General features: G+C 36.6%; 1 protein-coding gene across 2 annotated transcripts; it reads right to left on the reverse strand.

Annotated features, from left to right (window-relative positions):
• Positions 1 to 346: 346 nt before the first annotated feature.
• On the reverse strand, positions 347 to 11207 carry LOC113670383 (thymidylate synthase). 2 transcript variants are annotated; one of them, XM_089183760.1, is made up of 8 exons: positions 11069 to 11207; positions 4354 to 4533; positions 3735 to 3947; positions 2230 to 2421; positions 1718 to 1818; positions 1347 to 1421; positions 1050 to 1121; positions 347 to 860 (listed from the first exon to the last, which is right to left on the reverse strand). In XM_089183760.1, exons 2-8 carry the CDS (start codon positions 4508 to 4510, stop codon positions 723 to 725), a joined length of 948 nt encoding a protein of 315 aa, XP_089039886.1. In that variant the 5' UTR covers positions 4511 to 4533; positions 11069 to 11207; the 3' UTR covers positions 347 to 722. The 2 variants fall into 2 exon arrangements, with proteins under 2 accessions (XP_089039886.1, XP_027042326.2); XM_027186525.2 differs by lacking the exon at positions 11069 to 11207 and adding an exon at positions 5829 to 5989.
• Between the last annotated feature and the right edge of the window lie 371 nt (positions 11208 to 11578).

An 11578-nucleotide genomic window follows, 5' to 3' on the forward strand; every position in this document is an offset into this window, starting at 1 on the left:
AGCTGAGCCTCTGGGGCTTAAGCTGAGATTAATTTATACCCCATCATTGGGCATTGTACTAAAAATACCTACATGTATGCTTTAGGACCAAAGTATTTGCCTGTAGCTCACCCAAATTTTCCCATAATTCTCTGGCTGAACAGTGTGATAGGAAACTTCAATGTTCATAGTATTAATCATCATCAGAAATATTAATAGGATCAGCATGTACCTTGTTGATCAAAAGTGGTTTACAAAAAGGCAAGGGTGTGGCCTTTAGGTGCGGCATTCCTGTATTAGACTTAATTATGCCTCTTGGCTTGATAATCAGCCACAGTTTGGGAAATGACCCCATGCTCAAGACAGTAAAAAAAAAAAGATAACTTTTAATACCAACTGTGCAGAAATAGAAAAGTGTACACTCTATTCTAGAAAAATACTTGTTCACAAAATTGTGACATTTTCATTTTTCAGTGTATGATTTTAAGTATCAAATAAGATCAGTTCTTGCTTGAAATAGTTTGCAATATTTGACAAAATGTTCTTCTTCCTTTTCTTTTTCTTTCTGTTTTTTTTCAAGGACCATTCTCTAGTTTTAAGGTTGCCAAATGGCAATTTTAAAGAAGTTTAGCTTGAAACCCTGAGGGATTTAACAATCATATATAATGCAGTATTCTTTTAACAAACACAAGTTCCTATTAAGATTAATTTAAAGAGTAATGTATTCACAAGTGCATTCAACTTTAGACAGCCATTTGCATTTTGATAGTTGGGTGTGGGTCATATCCAGTGATCTTAAATTTATCAAGCGAGAAGCTGTCAATATCTGGGACATCGTGTGCAATCTCTAAGGTTGGAAATGGGCGAGGCTTCCTTTGAAGCTGTGGAAACAAAATATTTCATGTGGTAAAATATCAGATGAAACAAACGTGTCTGTAAATTTCCTTTACAGATAGGGTGACAATCGTATTTGAGGCAATGGAGACTGAGATCAAGTTTTCACTGAGTTATGTTTTTTATTTGTCAAACACCATACAACGTTCCTTCCCCTTTTGTGTAAATGTTCTCACCTGTTTCTTCAAAGCTTCAATGTGATTCAGGTACACATGTGCATCTCCCAGCGTGTGCACAAAGTCACCAGGCTAGAGAGAAACATTGATGGTAAAATTTATTCAGTGAGGCCAAAAAATAAAATCAGTTGATGGTCAAGATGTTTGATTCTAGGTTTACTAAGTTATTTGTGCTTGAAAGCTGGAGAGAGTCCCTTTGTCATGTCCTAAAACAGGCCACATGTACAACACATACTTATAGTGACAAAAAATTACAATATTTATCAACAAAATGCATTGAAAAGATAAGGATCTCACCTTCAAACCACAGACATGGGCAATCATGTAGGTCAGCAGTGAATAGCTAGCAATATTAAAAGGTACTCCAAGACCCTGGAAATGAAAAAAATCCATTATGCAATATAAGATTGTTTCTACCTTTCCCAAAGTGTCTTTTGATACTCTGAACATCTACACATAGCTCTAAATTAGGAGTTACGTTTGATCACAAATCATTCAATTCAACATTTTATTTAGTAGTGAGTCTATTCTGCAAAAGTGCCAGGTAAGGCACTCTGGTTCAATCTCCTCTCTCCGAGTTTGATAGATCTTAATGAAAATTTTAAACAAAGACAGGACCACAACAAAGTAATTGTGATCTTCTCAACTATTCCTTGCAGATTACATACCATGTCCCCAGATCTTTGATAAAGCTGACAGGAAAGTTCTCCATTACAGACATAGAACTGGACAAATGAGTGACATGGCGGAAGAGCCATGTTAGGTAAATCTGTTGATTGAAGGAGAACCATTTACAAATAATTATCAGTTTTCTAAAGAGCACATAAGCTGAATAATCCACAGTATTATTTAAATTTTAAGTTACAAGAGGTTGAAATTGTCTCAAACATAATTATTTCTTTTTTCAAGAGATTTTACCAGAAGACAAAGCAGATTTTTGTTAAGGGAGTCATGACTGGTTTGAAATGAGTCTTAAAACAATCAAAAGTATCATTTAGATCAATTTATAAATAAATTCATTTTTTTCTTTGTCTTTTATTAATAATTCATAAAAATTATAGCCCTCAAACCCTAAAATTTCATCCCTTCCCCCACTCCCCGAAAAAGCTGATTGGAGTTCAATTCTGATTGATTATGAATACACAGGTACGTATAAATAACACTGTTCTGTTTTTATTACCAACAGGATTCCAGGCTGACATTATAATCCGCCTGTCGTCAGGGTTATTTTTTATCTTGTGAATCACATCAGCCAACTGATCCACTCCTTGGCCATCATAGTTTGTATGCATGTTATCATAGGTGGCACCAAAATGACGCCATTGAAATCCATACACTGGACCAAGGTCACCAACTTCTCTGTGATGCAAACCTAAAAATTTAAAAGATCACAGAACTGGAAGTTTGGTTTGAAAAATGGGCCAAGCCCCATCATAATAACCAACCTGTTTACCCTTTTAACCCCAAAGATCTGATTGTTCATTCTCTCCTCTAGCAGCTACACATTCCATTGCAAATTTGTTACAAGAATTTGATGTTAGATCAAGATAACAGCTTCTACCTGATAAGTATTTTCATCACCTGTTTGCCAAATAATGAGTGGATATTATTGGGAAAAGTCACAAAATTATTCATCACTTTTAAGTCATGCAATAACCCTATAATAATTATCATGACCACATTTTTCCATCCCAGATTGAAATTTCAAAAAACGAAAGTGTGGTCTTCATTGTATTATGATGCAAAATGAAATTTAGCTATCTTACACTGACAGCTAACTCAATCTAGGATTTCGGCATTTTCCTATTATATACTTTCATATCGTTAATATATCTAGGATCAATATTTTACTTTTTGAGTATTGTACATTAGTTTTTGAATGGCAAGTATTAGATAAGATCATTTTGAGATAGTAATTTCAATGATGGTGAGATCTGCAGATACAAATTTATGTTAAGTTTTTTATTTATTTTATTTCAGTTGTTTTAAAGGGCATTAGATCATATCAAGATGTATATTGTGCTATAGAAGTATTAAAATTATTGTTATTCACAATTATTAAATTTCAAAAAATGAAAGTGTGGCCTTTTTTGTATTATGTTGTAAAAGTGAAACTTTACCATCTTACACTGACAGCTATTTGCTGGTAAATGAAACAAACTTGTTCCATTTTCATGACGAAATTACCTTGTTTGTCAAGAAATTTCCTTGAGTCATTTGCATCCCAGATATGAATTCCCTTCTTGCACAACTCATTTGCATTTGTACAACCACTGACAAACCAAAGAAGCTCATCGGCAATTCCCTGCCAAAATACTTGCTTTGTTGGTAGAGGAGATACATTGTTGCATAGACTAAATCTCATCTGGACCCCAAAAATGGAGAGGGTTCCTGTACCTGTGTGATATTTTGTATCTCCAGATACAAAGTTATGTTTAGTGCCTAATTGTTAGGTTTACCTATTTTATTTCAGTTGTTTTAAAGGGCATAAGATCATATTCATATGTATATTGCGCTATAGAAGTATTAAAACTATTTATTATTCACAATTATTAAATTTCAAAAAATTAAAGATTGGTCTTATTTGTATTTTGTTGTAAAAGTGAAACTTTACCATCTTACACTAACAGCTATTTGCTGGTAATTTAATGAAACAAATTTGTTCTATTTTCAATTTGAAATTACCTTGTTTGTCAAGAAATTCCCTTGAACCATTTGCATCCCAGATATGAATTCCCTTCTCACTCAACTCATTTGCATTTGTACAACCACTGACAAACCAAAGAAGCTCCTCAGCGACTCCACGCCAAAACACTCTCTTTGTTGTTAGAAGAGGAAATACATTGTTACGTAGACTAAATCTCATCTGGGCTCCAAAAATGGAGAGGGTTCCTGTACCTGTGAGTGGTTATGGACAAATTAGTTACTATACACTCATTGACTGTAACTTTGTATTCACAAATTGCTTGAGTAAAATGTAACTCTCAATCACCAAAAGCTGAGATAATTTTGGTAGGAATGTTTTCACCTTGTGATGTGCAGGCCAACAAGCTTTCAAAAGGTCAGATTTCTTGATCTATCACCACTTAAGATTTCCAAGCCTATTCTTTTCCTTGCAGAAATTTTAAAATTTCTAAAACTTTTCTAGTTTAGAAGTAATTTCACTTTGAAAAATTTACTTTTATTGTTCCGACAATATTTTATTATTGTTCAAAGGTGATGATCATGCATGCTCTAAAGCATGTTAGTAATTCTTTGACTAGTAAACAGTATAGTGCTGTATATTTTTGATCTTCCATCTCACCTGTTCTGTCCTCTTTCTTTGATCCATGATCAATGATGTGTTGAATTAACTCCAGGTACTGCATTTCATCATGTTTTTGTGTCTTCATAGGTTCTTTCTTTGGTATGCAAGTTTCAGTATTGTCATTATTCATACATGTATCTGTGCCTGACAACATCCTGATGCAGTTGTATTAAAAGCCTTGAAGAGAGACAAGTCTGACTGTGAGTGAAATGCATCAATCTGCTGAATTTGTACCCTTTTTTCCCAGCTTGAACTCTTTAACCTTTAAGAGTGACTATTGTCCTTTTTCCCCTTACAATGTCACCCCCAAAGCAAACACTAAGGTCTTGAGAATAAAGGAAATGATCACCATATAAAGAAGCTCTTGATTGTTGAACAAATTCTTTTTGTCAGCATCTCAGGAAATATAAAGAAAATAGTATGGAGAGTATGCATACCGATGTTAGGGTGTTAGGGGTTGAAGTAAATTGCAGAGATTTTCATCCTCCTGAAGGGAAAACAAGGCTTCTCAAGCAATGTTTCCCCAGGCCTCCCAGCATACCATAAAATGTACAAACAGTTATTCAGTACCCATTTATACTTCTTAGTGGAAATCTGCTTGCAGTCCTTTTATTTAGCAATGCAATGGAATGCTCCATTGACTGAGCTCTTGGATCACATGTCTGAATACATTTGTAATAAGACATAAAATTTTTGATTATTTTTAGTACATGTATTTTGTAGAGGTAATCACATGATTTCGAATGCAATTTGGAATAAATAAGCGCGAGTAAAATTTTTCGAAGACTAACAAAATTGTACGAGCCCGTAGAGCGAGTGCAATTTGTAGTTATTCATTCCAAATTGCACGTGAAAAATCATGTCATTACGTATTAATGATATACATGAAAAAATACGAGATAGCTTATCACAATTATCCAGAAGCAAATCGCGTATCAAGTGCAAAAATAATTTATTGAAACCATGCGAGTGACATTGTGCGTTCGGTCAAAACAACCGCGTGTCTTATTAAAGTTAGAATCGAGCGTGCAGGATAAATCAGCAGATACATTTAGCCATGCAAGAGATTCCAGTAATAAAAACGATATATGCTAAGTGCTGAATTATTGATGTCAGAAGAATGGCTACAGATCTGCTTTAAGCGAGCGCGTTCGTTTTACGTCCTTTGTCCCTTTCACAGAACTCCAATTGTTCGACAGCCGGGGTTTTCATAAGAAGCCGGTTACCGGCTGTCTATACTGCCGCCTGTAAGACCTTTGCAAGCAAGCTCTCGTGTTTGGGTTTTACGTGCACAGCCGCCGAGATACTTCACCATCGGCATTGCTTATCGAAGTTATCGAAACCCCCGACAACAGCATAATATTTTAAAACATTAAATTAATTTCCGATCTTGTCATTGAACTTCTCTCGAGCATTTTTTAGGCTCTCTACAGCGAAAATGATCATATCATCAAATGATCAAACCTACTCACCTCGTACCAAACGTTTCGAATGATGAAATCACAGAATAATTTTTCAATTTGGCGGGAAAACAAGTAAGTAGGTCATGTATGAGGAATTATTATGTCCTATACTTTACATTCATATAATGTCCTATACTTTACATATAATATCCTACACACATATGTAGTGCAAAACAAGACTAGATACAGCCATACACAGCTATACAACGCAACAAAGAGCCATAAACAGCTATACAGGACTATAAACAGCTATATACAGCTATACAAGGCCATGTAAGGCTATACACAGCTATAAAGAGCTATACAGAGCTATACAGAGCTATACAGAGCTATACAGAGCTATACACAACTATACATAAATTGCCTTTTTCACGTGTTTATTTCTTTGATAACACACTTTTAAAACAAGTAAAAGAGAGAATGCCGTCAATGAGGGAATGCAGAACTATCACTGATATACGAGAAATTCAGAAAACTATTGTGGTTCAATTGCTGACGTTTGAATTAACAACTAAGTATTGAATAACATTTTTCGTTTAGCTCTGCAGGTTTTCTACAATCACTTGAGCACTTAAGTGGTATTTACAGCCTATTCCGGGATAAGAATTCAATAAATTTTAAGAAAATCCATTTTATGGCATTTTTATACTCATCATGATGAAAAACTGATCCTTGAGTAAGGTGTAACAATAAAATTATTAAAAGTAACGCTATTTCAATTCAAAGCCTGCAGAAATTATAGGTGTGCATAGCTCTGTTTAGGTGCATATAGTTCTGTATAGCTGCAAATATCCCTGTATAGTTATGTATAGCCCTGTAAAGGTGTGTATAGCCTTGTATTGCTGTGTTTAGCTCTGTATAACTATATATAGCCCTGTATAGCTGTGTATATCCCTGTACAGCCATGTATAGCTGGGTATATCTCTTTATAGCTGTGTATAGCTCTGTATAGGTGTGTAGAGCCCTTTATAGCCCTGTACAGGTGTGTATAGCTCTGTATATCCGTGTACAGCTTTGTATTGCTGTGTATAGCCCTGTATAACTATGTATAGCCCTGTATAGCTGTGCATATCCCTGTACAGCCATGTCGAGTTGGGTATAGCCCTGTATAGCTGTGTATAGCCTTGTATAGCTGCGTATAGCTCTGTATAGCTGTGTATAGCCCTGTATAGCTGTGCATAGCACTGTATAGCTATGTGTAGTCCTGCATTGCTGTGTATAACCCTGTATAGCTGTGTATAGCCCTGTACAGCCGTGTATAGCTGGGTATAGCCCTGTACAGCCGTGTATAGCTGGGTATAGCCCTGTATAGCTTTGTATAGCCTTGTATAGCTGTGTTTAGCTCTTGCTAGCTGTGTATAGCCCTGTATAGCTGCGCATTGCTCTGTATAGTTATGTATATCTCTGTATAGCTGTATAAAGTTCCGTTTACCTGTATATAGCCCGGTATAGCCGTGTATAGCTGTGTGTATCTCTGTATAGCTGTGTATAGCCCTGTATAGCCCTGTATAGGTGTGCATAGCTCTATTTAGCTGCATATAGCTTTATATAGTTGTGTATAGCCCTGTATAGCTATGTATAGTCCTGTCTAGGTGTGTATAGCTCTGTTTAGCTGCGTATAGCTTTGTACAGCTTTATATAGCTCCATATAGCTATTATAGCCCTGTATAGGTATGTATAGCTCTGTATTGCTGTGTAGAGCCCTTTATAGCTGTGCATAGCCCTTTACTGCCGCGTATAGCTGTGTATAGCCCTGTATGGCTGTGTATAGCCTTGTAGGGCTGTGTTTAGCTCTGTTTAGCTGTATATAGTTTTAATTTAATTTTTTAATTTAACATAATTTATATAGCGCTAACTCCACTAATTGACCAAAGCGTTTTACAATTCATAATATCAAAATAATTAAAAAGATCCCACTCGTAATAAAATATGAATAAATTATAAAACCTATTTGCAGACTTATTTATAAAAATATCGCAGTAAATCCTATTCCAAATTATCAAAAAGTTAAAAATTATATGCTTTTTTAAAAAGATCGGTCTTTAAGTGTTTCTTGAATAAATTAATTGTATCTAAACTTCTAAGAACTAATGGCAGCTCATTCCAGAGTTTAGGTGCAGCAACGGAAAAGGCCCTGTCTCCGTATGTTTTAAGTCTTGACTTCGGAACTGCCAAAAATTTTTGATCAGTAGAGCATAGCGTACGTGAACATGTACGATAACTAAGTAATTCCGTGATATATAATGATGCCATACCATTTAGGGCCTTATAAACTAACAATAAAACTTTAAAAAGAATCCGAAAGTGAACAGGTAACCAATGAAGTTGAATCAATACAGGGGTGATATGATCAAATTTCTTGGTTAAAGTAACGATACGAGCAGCCGTGTTTTGCACAGACTGCAAACTACTTATCATATGCTTAGGGAGGCCATACAATAAAGAGTTACAATAATCTAGTTCTGAACTAACAAATGCATGAACAAGAATTTCCGTAGTTTCCTCAGTGAGGTACTTCCTAATTTTAGAAATGTTCCTTAAGTGGTAGTACGACGTTTTGCAGATCTTATTTACATGTTCCACCATATTACAGCATTCGTCAAATATGACACCGAGATTCCTAGCTGAAGATTTGGGGAGTATTTGTTCATCACCAACTGACACATATGAATTTCAGTTCAGTTTTCTCCTGATTGAGCTTTAGCATGTTGTTTGTCATCCACCAGTCAATATCCTTGACACATAGCTCAACAGATGACTTAGCTTGAGCGAGGTCAGCAAAGCAGTCAGTTTTAAAAGAAATGTAAAGTTGAGAATCATCAGCATACAAATGGTACTGTAGACTATGAAAATTGACAATATCAGCAATCGGAGATGTATATAATAAATACAGCAAGGAACCTAACACAGATCCTTGAGGCACCCCATGTGCTAAACAACGTTGTGATGACTGACAATCTTCAATTTGCACAAACTGTTTTCGAGATTTAAGATACGAATCAAACCAAGCAAGGGCATTACCCTTTATACCAAAACGATGGGAGAGTCTAGATAACAGTATCAAATGGTCAACCGTATCAAAGGCTGAGGACAAGTCGAGTAGAAGGAGTATAACCGACTTGTTATCATCAACAGCACGCAGTATGTCATTTTGTATTTTTAGTAAGGCCGTCTCAGTCGAGTGCAAGACCTTGAAGGCAGACTGATACATCACATCTAGATGGTATGTCTTTACATGGTCAGTCAATTGTTCAGCAACGGCTTTCTCAATGATCTTTGAGATTAGTGTCAGATTGGAGATAGGACGAAAATTTGAAAACTGTTTGAAGTCAGCATCAGGTTTCTTCAGAGACGGAGATAAAGCAGCGACTTTCAATGCATTAGGCATTCTGCCAGTTGAGAGAGACAGATTGACAAACTTAGTTATCGTAGGTAGCAACACCGAGAAACAGCCCTTTATAACCATTGCAGGTAAAGGATCCAAAACACATGACTTAGAAGAGAGCTTACACGCAAACACCTTTATTTCCTCTTGGCTAACCTCTCTAAAGTTATTGAACTCCACAGGACATGTTAATGGTATTGGACGAAAGGGGCCCTACGATGATATTCCTCTGAACAAGTTTAGAGTGAATTTTATCAGTCTTGTTAATAAAGAAATCAGCAAATGAATTTGCCAGAGCAGAATTATCAACAGAGGGTGGATAACGCTTCTCAGATGGTTTTTGAAGTAATTTATTAACAGTCGCGAATAACATCCTTTGATCTGAGGAATGTTCATTGATGATTGAAGTGTAGTGCGCTGATTTCAATGTAGGAATTAGGTTGTTAACCAAACAGTATTGACGAACATATTGATCCCGGTCCCACTGTAGCCGCGAAACACGCCACCTCCGTTCCAGTCTTCTCCTTTTCCTTTTCTCAGCAACGACATCCGATGTATACCACGGTGCAGATGGCCTTACAGTTACCAGACGTTTCTTTTTTGGAGCATGTTGGTCCAATAACTGTTGCAGAACCCTATCATACTGATCTACCATCATATCTAAGTCAGTAGCTTGATCTTGTAACAAAGGAGAATCCATAATGTCCTTACAAAAGGAGTCCATATTTAAGGAGTGTAATTTCCGGACGTTTATCAATTTTTTTCTAAATTGAGGTTTCAGAATAGATAACACACAATGAATTGCAAGATGATCCGAAATAACAGGATCCTTAACTTTGGTATCCTAAATAAGTGAGTCATCTGATCTTGTAATGACTAAATCAAGGGTATGGCCACTGGTATGAGTTCCGCAATTGACATGTTGTTTCAGATGATATGACTCAAGAAGGTCTGCAAACCGCTTGGCATTAGCATTGTCAGGATCATCCATGTGGAAATTGAAGTCACCCGTTATCAATAAACATCCCGAAGGCTCAGCAGCAATTTGCTCTAGTAATCTAGAGAACTCTTCAAAGAAAAGTAAACAGGAGTTGTTGTCGGGTGGACGATAAATAACCAGGATCCTAATACACTGAAGACTTCTTGGACGGACATCCATGAATTCAAATGACTGAAAGGTGTCACACATTGAGGAGTTGATATTAAGATTGTCTTTAAATAACACACCAACTCCTCCTCCCCTGGAATGAGATCTTGGAACATGTAGGAACCTATAGCCGGTAGGACACAAATATCCCACTTCAACATCATCGGTATTTCCAGGTCGCAGCCATGTTTCTGCCAAAGCCATAATATCAATATCATTGTCCACAACATAGTCTTTCACTATCATCGCCTTATTCTTAACAGATCTTACATTAAGCAGGCAAAGCTGAACACAGCAGGAAATATAACTGCGAGATACAAAATCAGTTTGTCGTTGAACATTTCTCAAGTTGTCCAAGCCACACAAACGCGGTGAAACACGAGTGGCATTAGCAGGATAACAGTTTGTCGGACGTCGATTACCAATTACAACTGGAATAGCAGTGGGACCAGGATTAGTTGTAAAGCTGTTTATTACCCTGTATAGTTGTGTATCCTTGTATAGCTGTGTATAGCTCTGTGTAGCTGTGTATAGCCCTGTATAGCTGTGTATATCTTTGTATCGCTGTATAGATTTGTATGGCCCTGTATAGCTGTGTATAGCTCTGTTTAGCAGGTAATTTAATGTTAACAACTGAGTTGAAAACGTTTAATTGGCCACCGTAAAGAGTAAAAAAACTGACGTTTCGAGCGTTAGCCCCTCGTCAGAGTGAATTACCTGCTATACTCTCCCATCGACGCAGCACCACAGTTTCTTTAGAAACTTACCCCCTTTATAACTCTGTTTAACTGTGTGTAGTACAGCTGTTTATAGCCCTGTATAGCTGTTTATAGCTGTCTGTATTGCGCTATATAGCTGTGTATGGTTATATGTGTGTGTAGGATATTATACGTAAAGTATAGGACATTATATGAATGTAAACTATAGGACATAATATGTACTGGGGTGACAAACTTGAGCTGACCATGATCTTACCGCTGACAAGGTGTCAAAATGACCCTGGGCTCGAGATTGAGAGAGAGGTCAACGGTCAGCATTAGATTCCATCCACCAAAACCACCTCGGTCGAGAGGGACTGAGATGGAATATTTAATGACTTGCAAAACATAACCGAAGATTCTCGGAAATCCGCAAGTGATGTAGCCGAACATCAAAAGCTGTAAATCCCATGATTCTTGAGGAACAAACAGAAACAGCATAGCGAGAATTTTAAGTCGCGAACCATTG

Source organism: Pocillopora damicornis, chromosome 10 (genome assembly GCF_964200805.1).
Source record: "Pocillopora damicornis chromosome 10, jaPocDami1.2, whole genome shotgun sequence".
Lineage (NCBI taxonomy): Eukaryota > Metazoa > Cnidaria > Anthozoa > Scleractinia > Pocilloporidae > Pocillopora > Pocillopora damicornis.